The sequence below is a fragment of the Polyodon spathula genome, chromosome 1 (assembly GCF_017654505.1).
Source record: "Polyodon spathula isolate WHYD16114869_AA chromosome 1, ASM1765450v1, whole genome shotgun sequence".
Taxonomy (NCBI): Eukaryota; Metazoa; Chordata; class Actinopteri; order Acipenseriformes; family Polyodontidae; genus Polyodon; species Polyodon spathula.
In genome coordinates, this window is record NC_054534.1 from 65,043,331 (window position 1) to 65,062,698 (window position 19,368).

General features: G+C 39.4%; 1 protein-coding gene across 4 annotated transcripts in view; it reads left to right on the forward strand.

The window, feature by feature from the left end:
- The window catches only part of herc3 (HECT and RLD domain containing E3 ubiquitin protein ligase 3), a 62,131-nt gene that overhangs the window by 13,828 nt on the left and 28,935 nt on the right, over positions 1–19,368 (forward strand). For all 4 annotated transcript variants that reach the window (XM_041259696.1, XM_041259702.1, XM_041259681.1 and 1 more), the window contains exons 3-7: positions 4,878–5,037; positions 5,317–5,393; positions 5,637–5,858; positions 17,711–17,802; positions 18,981–19,111. In XM_041259696.1, coding sequence (XP_041115630.1) covers positions 4,878–5,037; positions 5,317–5,393; positions 5,637–5,858; positions 17,711–17,802; positions 18,981–19,111 — 682 coding nt within the window. The remainder of the gene's footprint in view (positions 1–4,877; positions 5,038–5,316; positions 5,394–5,636; positions 5,859–17,710; positions 17,803–18,980; positions 19,112–19,368) is intronic.

Genomic DNA, 19,368 nt, shown 5'->3' on the forward strand with positions numbered 1-19,368 from the left:
TCATGTTCTGAGGTGCCAAATAGTAATCCATGTCCTATTAAATTATTTAACTTAACTGCATTACCAGGACCAGAAAACTCATCACCCTATTAAAGTCCTGTGTAGTTAACCAGAGTAAGCAGGGACTATTAACTGAATGCCCAGCAAGTTGCTTATGAAATAAAAAAAATATATATTTTGATGGCTCCAGCTTTGAATCCATTTACCAGTAATAATGAAACCAGATTACAGAGTAAAGAAACAACACATGTTAATTAACAAAGTTACAAAAATAAAGAAAATGTTAATTAACGAAAATAAAATGAAATAAACAATTGTTATGACAGTAACAAGCAATACGAGACAGTGAAAAGCTTTTCATCCCCTATTGCAAACCTGCTTTACAATATGGTCCTTCCAATAGACAGACTAACTTTACCATTATGTTACCAAAGACACTTCTTTAGTAATGAACATCAGTGCTTGCGGGAATATACCCTCACAAGCCAATTTAGACTACTAATACACTAAGCCGGGTTTCAGTAGTCTTAGTAAACACACACATATATGCGACGCAATATGCATAACAAACAATTAAACAGAAAAACAAAAAGTAAAAAAAAAAACACAAGGTGGTGTAGGGTCGCAAAATGAAGTGCAGAGATGATCAGAGACAATCGATCACACCGATCGTTGCATCAAAGGTTTATTGCAGTGGTCATCAAAATACAGAGCGCTCCGGAGAATAACAGTCACTTCATCAGTAACTAGTGTATTCTGCCGGGGGAAAAGCACATACATGGGTTATATAGTTTCTACATAAAATTTCCTGCTCCTATCAGGATTTGGCACTCAGCAGACAATTCATCCATCCCTACCCCCTAAACTCATATACTCAACCAATAGAGGATAGCTGTGGGGCATGATTGCCCCCTCCATTGCGGTTGTTATGTTCACTTCAGCCTGGAGTTTATGACCTAGCAAGCAAGCAGGCATTGCCCTTCTTCTACCATCCCCCCACTGCCCCTGGACATCTGACCCAACCTAATGGTGTACTGAAACATTCTATCCTCCCCCCCCCCCTCCTTTCACAAATTCCTCACTAAACATTGTAAAACCTCACCCAAATGATCGTTGGTTGATCAAGTTATAATATTTGGTTCCTTCAGTGGTAATACTGTTGCAGTTAGAAAATAAAGGAATAGTTTTCAGCAAAAAAATAAACCTAGCATTGGTAGAAAAAAAAAAAAAAAGTAGTGTTCATTTAGTGCTGCTGCCTCACAGCGCCAGGGTCCTGCATTCAATTCCGGCCTAGGGGTCTGTCTGTGTGGAGTTTGCATGTTCTCCCTGTGTCATGCTGTTCAGGTTGATTGGTCATTCTAAATTGCCCTTTGTGTGTGTGTGTGGTGCCCTCCGATGGACTGGCGGCCCGTCCAGGGTATAGTCCTGCCTTGCGTGCTGTTTCTGCAGGGTTAGGCTCCGGCAGACTGCGACCCTGTAAAAGGATTAATCAGTTAATGGATGAATGGATGGATGGATGAATGGATGCTGCCATTTGCCAGTAAAAAAACAAAACTGCAGTCTTCAGTGGTCTCTTATTCTGCCCACTGATTTAGTACAGCAAGACTTTGCAGAAGCACAGAGAACCTCCTGCACGCTATTTTGACAGGAGAGACAAATTTGGACACGCTTGTGTTCAATGTTGAAATCGAAAGATAAGCAGCTGGGTGGTTTAAAAGTTTTAGACAGCAAAAAGTAAACAAGTCAGATTATGAGCTCACACGCAGAGTGATCTCTATGGAAAGCCATCTGGGACAAAAATGCATTGTTCTGCTTTAGAGCGAGCAATGCTGAAATGCCTCGCTTAAACAGTCCCCAACTTCCTGAAAATGGTGTGTAGTTATATATGTGTGTGTGTGTGTGTGTGTGTGTGTGTGTATATATATATATATATATATATATATATATATATATATATATATATATATATATATATATATATATATATATATATATATATATATATACACACACACACACACACAGTATATGTACACACACAGAGTACAAAACATTAGGAACACCTTCCTAATATTGAGTTGCACCCCCTTTTGCCCTCAGAACAGCCTCAGTTCGTTGGCGCATGGACTCTACAAGGTGTCGAAAGCCTTCCACAAGGATGCTGGCCCATGTTGACTCCAATGCTTCCCCTAGTTGTCAAGTTGGCTAGTACTGGAGCTCTACTTCGAATAGCTCGTTCCATCTCATTCCACAGATGCTCAGTTGGATTGAGATCTGGTGACTGGGCAGGCCACTGCAGTAAGCTGAATTAACTGTCATGTTCATGGAACCATTCCTGGACAATCTTAGCCTTGTGGTATGGGGAATTATCCTGCTGAAAAAATCCATTAGCAGATGGATACACTGCTGCCATGAAGGGATGCACCTGATTGGCAATGATGTTCAGATATTCTGTGGCATTTAAACGTTGCTCCACTTTTATCAAGGGGCCCAGTGTGTGCCATGAAAACACACCCCACACCATCACACCACCACCAGCAGCCTGCAATGTTGACACACGGCATGATGGATGCATGTACTCATCTGGTTTTCGTCCATACTAGGAGTGCAGTGTGAAACAGCAGGAACCGGGATTCATCAGACCAGGCAATGTTTTTCCAATCCTGCAGTGTCCAGTATTTTCGTTCCTTAGCCCACTGCAACTACAGTTTCTTGTGTTTTGCTGAAAAAAGTGGAACTCTGTTAGGTTGTCGGCTGCAATACCCCATTCGTGTTAAGGTACAAGGAGTTGTGCATTCTTTTATGGGTCTTTCGGCACCAATGTTGTACTGGACTGTCAGTTGACTAACTGTAACCCGTCTTGCTCTGCACAATTCATATCAGCCTCCTTTGGCCTCTTTCATCAATGAGCCGTTTTCGACCACTGGCCTGCCGTTGGCTGGATGTCATTTGGGTGGTGGACCATTCTTGATACACATGGGGAAACTGTTGAGTGTGAAAAACTCAGTAGCATTGCAGTTCTTGACACACTCAAATCAGCACGCATGGCACCTACACAATCCATGTCTCAATTGTCAAGGCTTAAAAATCTTTTAACCTGTCTCCCCTTCATCTATACTGAAAAAAAATATACAGTACTGTGAAAAAGTATTTGCCCCTTTCTGATTTTCTGCATTTTTACACATTGTTCACATTGAATTTCATTTGTTTGATGTGCAAGGTAATCAAACATGCAATCTTCAGGTTTGAAAAAGTTATTGCCCCCCTAGTTAACTCAACCCAATTAAAGGGTTAGTTAGGGTCAGCTGTTTGAATACTTTGGTTAACAATCAGGCCGAATTTGGGCCAGCCCTGCCCAATATAAATCTGACTAACTTTGGCCCTTACCATCAGAGTGATGTTGTCAGCACATAGGTTCTTGAGGCACATCATGCCATGATCAAAAAAAAGTTGTTGATGCCTATCAGTCTGGAAAGGGTTACAAAGCCATTTCTAAGGCTCTGGGGCTCCACCAAACCACAGTCAGAGCCACATTGTCCAAATGGAGAAAGTTTGGGACAGTAGTGAATCTTCCCAGGAGTGGCCATCCTGCTAAAATCTCTTCCAGACCAAGGTGAAAATATTGTCTGGGAAGTCACAAAGAACCCTAGAAAAACATCCCGGAATCTGCAGGCCTCTCTCGTCTGAGCTAAGGTCAGTGTTCATGATTCCACCATCAGAAAGACACTGGGAAAAATGGGGATTCGTGGCAGAGTAGCAATGTGGAAACCACTACTCACTAATAAGAACATGAGTGCTTCTCTCAAGTTTGCCAAAAAGCACCTGGATGATCCTCAAGAGTTCTGGAACAATGTTCTATGGACAGATGAGTCAAAAGTGGAACTTTTTGGCCAACATGGGCCCCGTTATGTCTGGTGAAAACCAAACACTGCATTCCACAGTAAGAACTTCATACCAATGGCGGTAATGTCATGATCTGGGGATGTTTTGCTCCATCGGGACCTGGACAACTTGCCATCAATGAAGGAACCATGAATTCTGCTCAGTATCAAAGAATTCTACAGGAGAATGTCAGGCCATCCGTCTGTGAGCTGAAGCTGAAGCGCAGCTGGGTCATGCAGCAAGACAATGATCCGAAACACAATCAGGTCTACATCAGAATGGTTGAAAAAGAAGAAATTAAGTTTTGGAATGGCCTAGTCTATATATATATATTTGTTATGACTTTGTTATGTGGAATGTAATAAATGATTTTTTTTTCCCCTTCACTTTACAATGCCATTTCCATGTTTGTTTTATTTGAAGTGTTTTAGAGTTTAATTTTCAGTCTCTTGTTTGCTTGTTCAGCTACAAAAAGGCACAAGTAAATCTCATGTTAGTACTTTATGAAAATATTTCGATGGCCACTGTTTACTGTGAAGAAACTGCAATGGCAAGGAAGGAAAAAAATAAATAAAATGTATTTTCAACTTTTATGTACTGTTTTATTTTGGAAATAAACAAAATGTTTAACTTTAACTGCTATTTGGCATCCTTTGTTTTGTAGTTAATTCACTGGGGTAAAGTAAGTCCTACACAGCTTATTCTTTACTCCTGGGATATTTTTCTATTTGAATGTGTTACATATTGTAAGGTGTTGCTGGGTGCCATGGCTATGCCCCCTGCTGCTATGCTTTCTGCCTGCATTCATAGCAGTATAATGGTTTTTATTAAATAAATAAATAAATAATGTAAAAAATAACAAATATTTAAATTATACTCAAAGTGCCAGCTGCCCAACATTTCGATATGTTGTACATATCGATCCGCCTTGCACTTGTCCATGGGACAATGAGAAAAAAACCCTTAAAGTCTAGCCCTGTTTTTGTATGTTGTAGAGGTGGTAGCAGCGCTGGATGCCCAGAAGATTGTTGCAGTATCCTGTGGAAAGGCTCATACTCTGGCTGTAAGCGAACAGGGCCAGGTCTTCTCCTGGGGAGCGGGAAGTGATGGCCAGCTTGGTCTTGGCACAACTGAAGAAGCTGTTAAAGTACCAAGGTAAAAGAGCCAGAGATAGATTGTTTAATTTGGCAATGTCTAGTTTTTAAGGCCCCTATTATGAAATACATGTGTACAGACATATTTCACGGTAATATCAAAGGTGAGTTAGCTGCAAAAGGTATTATTTTTTTGTTTTGTAAAGAATAACAATCATATACGACCCCAATAAAAATTGACAGACAAATAAAGCACAAATAAATTCATAGTGTAAGCACTTGAAAAGCAAGAGAGTTGTTTTTTAAATTTTTTTTTTTTAATAAAGGTTTTCTTTTGCAGGTTGATTAAGAAGTTGTGTGAACACAGAATAACTCAAGTAATGTGTGGCAGCCAACACTGCATAGCTCTCTCAAGAGGTAGGAGCCATATAAACATTATTTGTTGCAACATAAAGATAAATACAGTAATGTATTTACAATTTACTATTGACATGTCCTAACCGTAAATGAACCACATTTGTAATTCATCGCATCTTGAAATAATGAGAGAGCACTGTAAATGCAAACAAAGCAATCCCCGATTAGGGATATAGTGTACTGTAGGTTCTTCTACATACTGCTAGCACTGCTTCGTGCTTACTCCTGGTTCATTCTTTTCAGACGGGCAGCTCTTCACTTGGGGACAGAATTCAAATGGACAGCTTGGCCTGGGGAAAGGGGAGCCAAGTAAACCATCCCCCCAGCCTCTGAAGTCTCTGTTGGGGATCCCGTTGGCTCAGATTGCTGCAGGGGGAGACCACAGCTTTGCTGTCTCGCTATCAGGGGCTGTTTTTGGCTGGGGGAGAAACCATGCAGGACAGTTAGGACTCAATGATGAACAAGGTAATGGAACTAATACAACACAAACAATGACATAGTACACAATTTTTTATATATATATATATATATATATATATATATATATATATATATATATACACACACACACACACACACACACACACACACACACACACACACACACACACACACACACACATATATGCACTGAGCACATTCTTAACCCTTTTGCAGTCCATTTATTCAGCTCTCTTCAGGCGCGTCAGGTCCAGTTTATTTTCACACACGCTGTTTATTTTACACAAACTGTTTAAAATTTTTTTTTTTCACGAATAAAACAGGTTCAAAAGGCACTGAATTGCAAAAAAACACTCAGTACTGTATTTACTGCCAAGCCCCACCCCTTGTTTGCTGTATTTTTCACATGCCTCTTTATAGACGTACTTACTGATAAATCCTCTCCTGATCACTCGTTTTTATCACCAAACTCCTCAATAATGCGATCCAAGTCATTATTTTATTACTATAACATCTCAAAAAGCTCTGCATATGTCTGTGATATTCTTTGAGTGCTGGATGCAGAAGCAGCTACCTCCTTTGTTATGTCCATGTTATCTCAGTAGTGGATGGGGCTATGAGATATGCCCCTTCTTTTTTTTTTGGTTTCATTGGGCTCCTATCTGTCTCACTTGGCCATTGAAAGGTTTTCTCCGCTTTTTCTTGAGAAAAAAACAACTAGAGACCTGTGCTTTACGTCTTTTTGATGATGTCCGACATTGGACTGGAAAGGGAAAATTGTAATGTCGGACCTGGTCCGACATAGGACTACAAAGGCTTAAACTCAGGGGAGATGTTTGTCCTGTAAGAGGATTGTTCATGCACTGGGCTTACAATATATAGACAACTTTTTTAAATAATCCAGAAAATCACACTCAATCGACTTGAAGTTTTAACGAATCAGAGCAGTATTTGTTCTCCTTCAGTTTATCAAATGCTTAATAATGGATCGAGTGGTTGCAGACCACTTCGGATCCCAGCTAATAGGCAATCTGGGCATTCCAGTACCTTACAAGTTTAACAGCATAAACACTTCAGTACAAATGTGGTTATCACATGTTTCGCCCTTAGGCCATGTATGCATGCAAAACACTAAATTGCCCTCTGCATTATTCCTATACCTTATAGCAATGTGCCAATATAAGTGAGATATAAATTCAAGGTTATGCTTACCCTCCAATATATGATAGTGTATTGTATAATATATGCAAATATAAGAGCTGTCTTCAAAGGCAGAGGCTTCTGAATATGCAACCATTCCAACAGCAACCAGCTTTTTCAGAAATCCTCAGCGAATGGGCCAAACAGCTTGTATGAACAAGTTGAATAATACTTGACTGGGGTATTGCCTCGACTTTTATAGAACTTTTCCTCCGCTTTGTGCATCGGAAGACCTAATTCAATCTAATTATTTGGTTTGTTTTACAACTCTTGTCTTTGAAGTCCACTTTTTCTAATTTCTGATCTCTAAAATATGTGAGCTAATATTGATAACATATTTTCCAGTTCCTTCTCAACAGTAAAATCATACTTGTTAGTGTCTTATTAGTAGACTGGTTTCACTTTATGTGTAAATGTGTTTAACAAACTTGGCTTTTCTCTAGCCAAAAATACTCCCTTTTAGATAACAATTCCGAGGGCCCACTTTCTAACTGGAGTTTATTTTTAATTAATGTGAAACTCTACTGTCGGTGCTTTTCCAAATTCACCGAATGAAGTCGTGCTTTGGCCGGATTCAAGAGATGGCTCAGACCAGTATCTCTACAGATAAGAGGTCCACATACCAATTTTAAACTACCAAGCTCTCATTAATGTTCTAACATAATGAGGTCATGAACATTAACTTTGTTTTTCTTGTACTTCTCGTTAGTTAATTTAAAAGTTTATACATGGAAAAAAAACCTTGATGAAGACAGTGCTTGAGCCAAGATTAATTTCCCTTATCTATTAGTGTCCACTATTGCCTCGCTCATGCAGTACTTTGTTAGTAAAATAGAACAGTTTATACAAGGCAAGGACCTTGAATGGGAGATGCAGTTGACCAGCAAATCAGCTTTGAATGTCCCAGTACTGCTTTTAGGTAGGCAGACAGACAGAGCTGAGAGGTACCCTGCAGTAGATTTACTGACAAAAATCTTGAAGCTTTATGCATGTGCCCAAGTTATTAAACTGGGTTAACAGTCTTTCTGTTGTTATACTTCTATTTTTCTTATTACATTAAAAGCAAAAACATATTTTAGTTCAATTGTTCTGTCTTAATTTTCTTAAACATATCGTCTCTTTTCATAGAGGCTCTTTTGTTATTCTTATAGAGGCTCTGTGTTTTAATTTAAAACCTTTCTAAACTAGAGTTATTTTTTTCTGTTAAGAAACTTGACTGAACATTTGAGTTAATTAAATGAGATGCTCTAAGGCCAACACAGGCTTTCATGCTGATAGCTTTCATTAATTTACAGATAAGGGAGGCCCTATGTTTTAAGTCAGCCACTTTCTAAGAACTTTTTACCTCTTCCTCTCAAGGTTAACACAGGCAAACTCTTTTCTAACATTAGGTAATGCCTGCTCTCCCTTCTCTGCAATAGTTTTCCTGCCGGCTTTATATTCTTTAAAACACAGTAGTTATTACAATATTTTAACATTGTTATAGTTTCACAAATGTTCAATTTGTATCCCAAAGGTCAGCCTGCTTCCAGTGACGATGACAAACTTGGGTCAGTTTCTGCTCTCGGTGAATCTGTCAAAGCCACCACAGGTGTGGGTGACAGTCTTTAAAAGCCTGATACCTGCAAAAAACTTAAACCTTGTTAGCTGGACTTCAGTCTTTACATTAAGCTGGTTTTATCAAAGAGCATGCATCTGTGACACATACACCTTTCACTCAAAAAAGGTGCTCTTAAAAGAAGAGTTTTATGGTCACATGTGCAAATATATATGATGAAATGCAGCACAGTAATGGATTCAGTCAAATCTTTTAAACATAGATATCAAACAAAATCACAGAAAATGTGAACAAAAATACAGATCAAAGAATCATAAGTTTTCAGTATGAAGCGTGACACACTGTCAAAATGGAAACATTACAAAGTTCGTATCGGGTATGACCTCCCTGAGCATTAACACAATCCCGGCAGCGTTGACGCCTAGACCTGATCAACCTCTAGATAGACTGCTGTGGGATGTTCCGCCACTCTTCTTGTGCAGCAGCAGACAGCTGGCGAAGGTTGGCTGGTCAAGTTGTCTCCTGTGGATGGCACTCGTGATTTCATCCCACAGGTGTTCTGTTGGACTCAGGTCAGGAGAAAACGCTGGCCATGGCAAGACCTCGACATTGTTTTCTTGAAGTTGTGCAATTGTAATCCAAGCACTGTGTAGTCTTGCTGGAAAATCGCCACTTCAGGATTGGCCTGCAGGAACGGAAAAGATGTAGCCTCAGGGACTTCGTCAGTATATCGCTGAGCAGTAAGGTTGTCCTCAATCTGCACCAAAGGCATTCTTGTGTTAAAGGAGTTTCCTCCCCACATCATCACACTTCCATCGCCCCACTGGTTAGCTGGAACAACGCAACAGTCAGCGTAATGGTCCTGGGCCAGTGTGGTGACCCTCTGCCTTCCAGGATGTGGCCTATCCCTCACAGCTGTTTTCCTGGTTTCTCTGGACTAGTCTGCTGATTTGTTGAAGCAGAACAAATCCCGATCATTCTCCGGGCAACTTCTCTCAGACAGGCTGCCTTCAATCGTGCCGATAGCAACCAGACGATCTTCATTACTCAAGCAAGGCATGGTCATATCTTTCGCTGTTCTTGTGTTAATTAAAATCATGTCTTTTCGAATGGCTATTTATACAGATTCTTAATCAACTGATTTTATGTAATTTTAAGTCAACTCAAATACCAAACACTGAGCACCTGGCTTTTTTTATGAAATCACACAACTTGAGCTCAGTATTTTGTTATCCCAAGGAACAATACAACTCAAACAATCAACAAACCTATCTGCTCACTATTTAAAATGTAAATAACATTATGTATGTGCCTGTGGAAGGGGTGTGGGTAATTCACTGACCAGGAGACAGACAGGTGTATTTGGGAAACACCACACAGGTGCCCAGTTTTATTTTAGACCGGCTCTTTTTTTTTGTATTTTTCTCTCCGGCAGAGGGCACTGTTGACCGTGGGCTGCCTATCAACGATGATAGACAGCACCACGGAAATACCACAGCTGGTACACGAACCGCAAATGCACTCGCAGGTGCTCAAAGAAATAATAATGAAAACAGAAGGCGAAAAGAACAAGGGAAAATAAAACAGTAATAAAACTACAAATAAAAGGTGCTGCACTCGGCAGCATTATCCCGGTCGCCGCTACCCGCACGACCCGGATCACCGTCCTACTCTCTCGGCTATCTAGCCTGCTCTTTCACAATACGCCGGGGTCTGCCCAAGGGTTCCCCGCTCTCTCTCTCTGTCTCGCTGATTCCCGGTCCCGAATCAAAGCGTCCGCACCCTTAGCGCGTCTAAGTGGGCAGACCTGAGGAAACAACAGAGCGTTATTTTATAGGACCGACAATCACCCAAGACCCGCCTCTCGGCCATTCAGAGAGGGGGAAAGTCCACACACACACTTTCCCACCTCCCCGTGTCACTGCCATGACTCACAGGCGGTTGTTGGGCGACTGCCGCCCTCTTCCTGCAGCCCGTGAACACGCCAGCAGAGTCAGCACAGATCTCTCCCTGTTACAGTGCCCAATGAGCTATTGATGTCTGTCGCAATAGTCACAAACTAGTTGCAAACGAGTCATAATTCTAGGGTGAAATGTACTAAACATGCACAATGCTGTTAGTGACTTTTTAGGGAATGCTTTGCAACAGTTTTTCTTTGCAGATCAACCTTAGATGAATATGTAATTATGGGGCCATAATTAGTGCAAATGAGGGTTCACAAATGTTTTAATGAGAATGTATGTACTAAAGCTGCCGATAATTGCGACACTTACAGTTGCAGTAGGAACTTTTGAAAGCACGTTTAAAAAAGTTGCAATTGTTGCTAGCATTTTTCACTAAAGTCAGAGTGTACTTACAAGATTTGGAAAACCAAATTTCTATGACATTTCTGGTTTTCCCAACGTGGTGGGAGCAGTAGACTGTACACATGTGCCACTAACCCCTCCAGCTCATTCTGAGCATCTGTACAGGACCATGATCTATTGTGTGTTAATTGTCTAGGCCAAATTAAATGGATGAGATTAGATAGAATTAAATTGAATTGTGACAGAACAGACTTAAAATTGGAATACTTTAAAATCCAACATTTCAATACACATTCTAAGTCCTTTCATGTCTTCAGTGTTTATAAATTGCAAATTTACATAGACATTTCAATGACCATTGCTGTTTTGTAATTTGGTGTTATTTCCCCCAAAACACCAGTGATAAAAATGTACACACAATAGGTAGCTGATTAGTTTTGCTTAAATTCTTGCACCAAAAAAAACTAAACAAACAACATACAAAAAACACTGAGTAAGTAGCTAGGACATGGTTCAAGCTCCCTGCGTTATGAAATGAGTAGGAGAGATAACGTAGTAGCGAACGAAACACAATCTTGAAGTGCAGTGATTTCTGTTTTCATTTATTTTTGTGAAGTACATTCTCACTACATAGTTCTGCTTCTTAACTAGTAAAACATGTGTTTTCACAAAAGGGGTTTGAATGTATATGCTTAAGAACAGCATACCTTTTTTTCTGAATAGTGTGCAGCAATTCACCATAACTGTAAATCCTTTGCAGTTGTTAATTTCAAGAACCTTCCCTTCACTGACATCGCTTATTTGTACTGTTGTATCACTAAGGCTGTATCCAAGCCTCTAGTCTAATCTATGTGTGTCAGTGGTGTGTGGCCGAGTTTAGTAAAAAATACAGTGAATATTTATTTTTTGCCAAATGACCCTTTGTATTTTTTTATTATGAAAATGTTTGTTGTTTTTAAATTTGATTTTTTTTATACCATTTTATTTGAACAATGGAAAAGTGACCTATATTTTATTTTTGTAACAGTTAATAAGAAAGTTTACAAACAAGAGAAGGCCATTCGGCCCATCTTGTTTGTTTGGTCGTTAATAGTTTATTGTTCCCAGAATCTCATCAAGGATCCCAGGGTGTTGGCTTCCCAACATTACTGGGGAGTTTGTTCCAGCCTCCAACAATTCTATATGTAAAAATGTGCCCCCTTTATCTAATCTCTATTTGTGACCCCTGAAAGCTTGAATTAGATCACCCCATAGTCTTTGTTCAAGACTGACTGACCGATTCAATTATTTTAGCCTGTCTGCGAATTTTGGTCGCTCTTCTTTGCACTCTGTCTAAAGCAGCAATATCCCTTTTGTATCGAGGTGACCAGAACTGAACATAATATTCTACATCAGGTCTTACTAATGCATTGTAAAGTTTTAGCATTACTTCCCTTGATTTCAATTCAACACTTTTCACTGTATAGCCAAACATTTTGTTGGCCTTTTTTATAGCTTCCCCACATTGCCTAGGTGAAGACATTTCTGAGTCAATATAAACTCCTAGGGCTTTTTAATAGATTCCTTCTTCAATTTCAGTATCTCCCAGGTGGTATTTATAATTGTCATGTGTCTGCCCATTTCTGAATGGTGTCTAGATCATTTTGAATGACCTTTGCTGCTGCAACGATGTTTGCCACGGTCTCCTATTTTTGTGTCATCTGCAAATTTAACAAGTTTGTTTACTGTACAAAAATCTAATTCATTAATGTAGATTAGGAATAGCAGAGGACCCATGGTACATCACAGGTTACCTTGCTCCATTTTGAGGTTTTTCCTCTAATCCGTACTTTCTGTTTTCTACATGTTAACTACTCCCTAATCCATGTGCATGCATTTCCTTGAATCCCTACTGCGTTCAGTTTGAGAATTTATCGTTGGCGCTGGACTTTGTCAAAAGCTTTCTGGAAAGCTAAATAAACCATGTTATATACTTTGCAATTTACTCAAAAAAATAAAGCAGGTTAGTTAGACATGATCTCCCTTTCCTAAAACCATGCTGACTGTCTCTGAGGATACTGTTACCATATTGGTAATTGTCCATTTTGGATCTTTATTATAGTTTCCATAAGTTTACATATAATTGAAGTCAGTCTTATTAGTCTGGTTCAGTTTTATCTCTCTTTTTGTAGATTGGTATTACGTTTGCAATTTTCTGTCGGTACAACCCCTGACTCAAGAGACTGTTGCATGATCTTGGTTAGCGGTTTGTAAATAATGTACTATTGGGAGGATCTCATCCGGCCCAGGGGATTTGTTTATTTTAAGAGCTCTTAGTCCCTTCAACACTTCTGCCTCTGTTATGCTAAAGTTATTTAAAATTGGATAGGAACAGGTTGACGTGTGGGGCATGTTGTCCGTATCCTCCTTTGTAAAAAGTAATCATTTTAATATGTTTGCAACTTTTTTCTCTTCATCTGTGATTTTGCTGTTTGTATCTCCTGAGACATTTTACTTCCTCCTTGAATGTTCTTTTGCTGTTATAATATTGGAAAAACTTTTTGGAACTGGTTTTAACCCCCTTCGCAATATTAATTTCTATCAGTTTCTTGGTCCCTTTTTAAATGCTCTGTGTAGTGCCTTTTTTTTTTTTTTTGGATATTTTTGTTTTAGATTTTGAGATATATAATTTTTGTCCATTTATTCTGAACCATATTGATTCTGAGTTGTTTTTTCTTCCAGATTTAGCCACTGGGCTTCAAGACTATATTTTTTATTTATTTTTTATTTTAAATTCAGTAGTCGCCAGTTTTAGTTTTTTGTTATTTTCTCCCTAATTTTAGTAGTGTCCAATTATTTTGTTTAGCTCAGCTCACCACTACCACCCCTGCGCTGACTCAGGAGGGGTGAAGACGAAGTATGTGCCATTACCCGCCCACTTTTTTTACACACTGCAGACTCAACATGCAGCCACCCAGAGCTACAGCGTCGGAGGACAACGCAGCCCTAGGCAGCTTACATGCAAAGCCCGCAGGCGCCCAGACCATAGGGGTCGCTGGTGTGCGGTGAGCCGAGGACACCATGTCCGTTCTAACCCTCCCTCCCCCCCCAGGATGCGCTCAGCCAATTGAGCGCTGCCCCCTGGGAGCTCCCGTCTTTGGTCGGTAAAGAAATAGCTTGGACTCGAACCGGCAACGTCCAGGCTATAGGGCGCATCCTGCACTCTACACTAGCGCTTTTACTAGATGCGCCACTCATTAGCCCCTCAAGACTATTTTTGATGTATAGTGCTACCCCTCCGCCTCTTCTTTCCTATACAGTGTATACCCACTAATGTTATTTTTGTCTCCATCTCTCTCGGATAACCAAGTTTCTGTACCACCTATCACATCGTCGTTACTTCTTAGTGCAGTTGCTTCAAGTTCTAACATAACATTGTTTTTTAGACTTCTAGCATTTAGATAAATACATCTAATGGTATCTTATCTGAGTTGTTGCTCTTGTTTTGATGTCATCTCCCTTTGTTTTTTTTGTTGTTGATTTCTCCCCCCTTCATTTGTGTTTGTTTGAATTAAAATTTCATCAACATAATAGGCTCTCTGTATTTCATTTTTGTTGTTTTATGAATGAGTATGAAATTGCCTTGGTGCCCTTGGGTTGGATTTATGTTTTGCCTTTTTGCCCCTACAACTGCCTTGGTGCTCCTGAATCTTCACATCCAACAAAGGCAACAGTGCTTGCCCTTCATGACCTTAATTTCATGCCCTGACTTCATAAAGAAACGCATCCAAAACACAGTATGGCAAGACGTTAGAAATAGAAACAAAATTAATTGAATACACTTGAATAAAATGTATTTAAAAGAATACAGTTACACTCTGGAGCATACCAGTATTTTACTGTAAAGTTTATGTAATCCAAACGAAAAAAGAATACCATAGGTACACAGGACTATGTACTGATACAGCACACTACTTCTACTACTTCCACACTCGTACATCTTCTGATACAGACACTATGTATATATATATATATATATATATATATATATATATATATATATATATATATATATATATGAATTATCAAGAAAAGTAATACATTTTAGTTGTAATGCAGGAGCTGTATGGTTTATTATTTAAGTTTCTTAAGTGCATTTCTGTTTTGGTTGTATGCATGGCATTTTGGTTAACAAGAGTCTCTGCAGAATCCTGATCTAGACAGGAAGTTTGGAGAGTGGGGGGTGTGGTGTTTTGGAGTGTCACTCAGAATCTAGTGTAGCTCTCACTGTAGTGTTGCTGTTTAAGGGACAGCCACAAGGGTATATAGCTGCAGAACGAAGGCTTCCACAGCGTAGCTCACAACGGGAGCTCACATAGGGTAGTGCTGCGTGAACAACTCGTAATTTATGTGATGCTTTGTTCACCCTCAACACTACTACCACTCGTCCATAAACGGTGTGAGAGGGGGAGAACACTCAACATACATGGTGATTACTCTATGAGGATTAATTGGTGATCTACGCCAATACACCACTAACCTTAGGTTTAGGGTTGGGTTATTGTTATAAAATAAACTTAGTTTTAGTACCTACATTTCCACCCTCATCATGTGATCGGGCTGTAACACATAATGATGACATCTGTTACGAGTTACGCACGCAACGCTACCTTGTGTGAGCAGCCTGTGAGAGCTACACTGTGCAAGTCTGCGTTCTGCAGCAATACCCCTCGATAACCATGGGATGAACTTGTGTCCCTCACTGAAGCCCTGTCTGGATCAAGAGACAGTGAGTGTTTAGTTGTCTTGCTGGTTGAAGAGAAAGAAACACACCGTATATTAGAGTTCAGCCCTTAGAAACTGCTGTAAGGAAAATAAACCTACAGTGCCCTCCATAAGTATTGGGACAGTGAAGTAAAAATTGCTATTTTTGCTGTACACTCAAGCAACATGAACTTATGATTAAAAGATGAATATGAGGCAAAAGGACAGAATGTCACCTTTCATTTCTGGCTGTTTCAACACACATGTGTTTTACCAACTAAGAATAACAGCACTTTCAGAGTTCCATCCCCCCATTTTATGTGAGCATAAGTATTGGGACATTTGGCTCATAGGTGTTTCTAATTGATCAGATGTTTCCTGTTGCATTGATTGTTCACACATAAAAGAGCTGTGAATGTGTAGTCTCAGTTCTATCCTTTTGCTTTTGCCTTTGGAGTCTACGTTTGGTGTCAATAGGCATAATCTAACATAAACACTATGGAGCTGTCTATGAAAGTAAAGCAAGCGATTTTGATGCTATAAGAAAAGAGAACTCAATTAGAACCATAGCACAAAAGTTGGGCATAACCAAGTCAACAGTTTGTAATGTCCTGAAAAAGAAAGAAACCACTGGTGTCTTCAACGACCAGGTCGGCCAAGACAAACAACAGCAATTGATGACAGAACAATGACCAGAGCTGTGAAAAAAATCCCTGAAACGTGTCAGTGAAATCACCAATAACCTCCAGAATGCTGGGGTGAAAGTGTCACAATCTAATGTTCGCAGAAGACTTTGGCAGCAGAATTACAAACTATACTGCAAGATGCAAACCTCTGATCAGCACCAAAAACAGAAAGGCCAGATTAGAATTTGCTAAAAAGTACAGAGATGAGTCAGTACAGTTCTGGAACAGATTCTATGGACAGATGAGACTAAGTTTAAACTTTATCAAAGTGATGGGAAGGAAAAAATGTGGAGAAAAAAAGGAACTGCAGATAATGCAGAAAGAATACGACCTCATCTGTGAAGCATGGTGGAGGTAGTGTCATGGCATGGGCATGCATGGCTGCCTCTGGAACAGGCTCACTCATCTTTATTGATGATGTGACGAATGATGGCAGCAGCAGAATGACTTCAGAAGGAATTAATCAGGGGAAAATGTGAAAAGTTCTAGACTGGCCAAGTCAATCTCCTGATTTAATCCGATTGAACATGCATTTCACTTGCTGAAGAGGAGACTGAATTCAGAAACTCCCCAAAACAAGCACCAGCTGAAAATGGCTGTAGTAAAGGCTTGGCAAAGCATCTCAAAGGATGATTCCAAGAGTTTGGTGATGTCAATGGGTTGCAGACTCGTTGCTGTTATTGCATGCAAGGGATTTGCGACTAAATACTAACTTTTATACTTCTTATATTTGCTTTAAGTTGAATTGTCCCAATACTTGTGCCCACATAAAATGAAGGGATGGAACTCTAAAAGAGCTGTTATTCTTAGTTGGTGAAACATGTATGTATTGAAAACGCCAGAAATAAAAGGTGACATTCTGTACTTTTGCCTCCTATTCATCTTTTACTCGTATTTTCATGTTGCTTGCTTGTACAGCAAAAATGGCAATTTTGACTTCACTGTCCCAATACTTAGGGAGGGCACTGTACCTCCTTGTGCTGAATTGACATTTCTCTCTTGTTATTAGTTCCCTCTCCACGCTACAATGGTGTGTGTCCTCATCTAGTCAAACACTGATCTGATCTATAAGCTCAACAGCTTTCAGTTTATAGTTTGTAGGACGACTTCACCATCCAGATCAATTTGTATCTGCAGAAATAAACTTCAATATATGCCACCCTTAAATACTGCAATAAAAAATTGAGCCTTTCGAAAACCATGTTCTTCTAATAAGCACCACCCTTGAATAAGCAGCGCCACTGTTTTTAGCCATTAAATTAAACGTTGTGGCGTTAATTCAAAATAATACAGTATTAGAGAAACATTTTCTTAAAATAAATACATTTAACAGTGTTGCATTGTTGGTACCTACAGTAACTTGACTATATCCCTTTTCTTCAGATCGGGCTGTTCCTTGCCATGTCAAGTCTTTAAGATCACAGAAAGTAGTTTACATCAGCTGTGGGGAAGAGCACACAGCAGCCCTAACAAAGGTACTGAATGAAGCCAAATAAAAGCCAGATGTCTTGCATCATGTAGTTTTATTTTTCAAACTTTCCAGAACCCTTCTCCTGAGTAAATGTAATGAGATTTTGAACCTCCTGTGATTTTACAGCAACTGTTTGTGAAGAACAGTGCTCTGTTTCACTTTGTATTCCTGTTTATTGTTAGTGTAAACATAATAAACAAGACAGACAGGAGCTTTTTGGCTAGCTGATGCATGTTGTGAATAGCTGGTTTCATAGGTGTAGGAAGCTTGCTAAAACTACCTCTACTTAATGTAAGCAAACATTGGACAGCAAAGTCTACTTTCTGATCAAGACTAAGAAAATGAAGATGTGTTAAACAGAATAGTATATTGTAAAATATAATAATGTTGTGGATGCATCACATTTTCACCCGTGCAGTAGTTATCATATGCCTCATGTCAAATCAGCACATTTTTTTTTTACATGATCTCTTCCGCTTAATAATATCACTTACTGTGAATTTGGAAAAATGTGAACTATCCGAGTACTAACTGTTCTTGACAAATTCTGGCAATTTACTGGCATTCCAGCTGATCTTTAGCTCATTTTGACTAACTCCTTAGACTAGACTCAGTGTAATAGACCATTGCATTATTGGTTCAACCTACTGTAGTATACAGTTATTCAAAGTAACATTTCGACCCCTGGGACATGATTTAAAGACAATTCACTGATCATTTCAGGCTGAGTCATTAAGACAGGAAGGAAACTTAAATACTCTGCCTTGCACCTTTTATGTATGGAGAGTTGACATGGTCACGAAGCCATTGCATTGGCTAAAGAATATTATGGTCTGGGGCAGCTAGCCATGTAATTTCTTACTACTAGAAAATTAAAATATATTTAAAATGAGATGATAGTCTACCCGGCTTAATCAGGAGCAAAATTAGTTGAGGGGAATCTTGGCTGCCAGAAAACTGTGTTTCTATAACGGAGGAATTTAACACATGACAGTGCATCATTCAGGTAACTGTGAAAACAATGTTTAAACAACTCATTAAAAAAACATGTGTTATGTTTGGGAGGTTTCAAAAAGGCTGTCAACATTGAAGGCCAGAAATCAAATAAGTCTGTGTTTAGTGAGCTATTAGTCTAGTCTAGAGAGTTATAAGATGGAGAAACTATTTTTCTGTATTGGGCAGGATGGAGGTCTGTTTACATTTGGAGCTGGTTCCCATGGACAGCTGGGACACGACTCTACAAACAATGAGTTCCTCCCGAGACGGGTCCTCGAGCTCATGGGCAGTGAGGTCACTCAGATTGCCTGCGGCAGGTAGGCAGATTCCTCGCTTAAAGATGAGTTTCCAGTTTTAGGTAGGCATCCAGTAGAGTGAAAGTTTATATTTTCCTTAAATAGTATAAGGCCCTTTATATCTGCAGCCTATTGTTTGGTGATTTTCAGTATACTCAAAATTTAATGGCAGCAGTTTTAGGATGAAGGACAAACAGTAAACATTAAGAATATAAATCTGCATGGTCTTTGGTCATGACTACCATAAAGAATGTCCGAAACACTGAAGTATGGTCCTG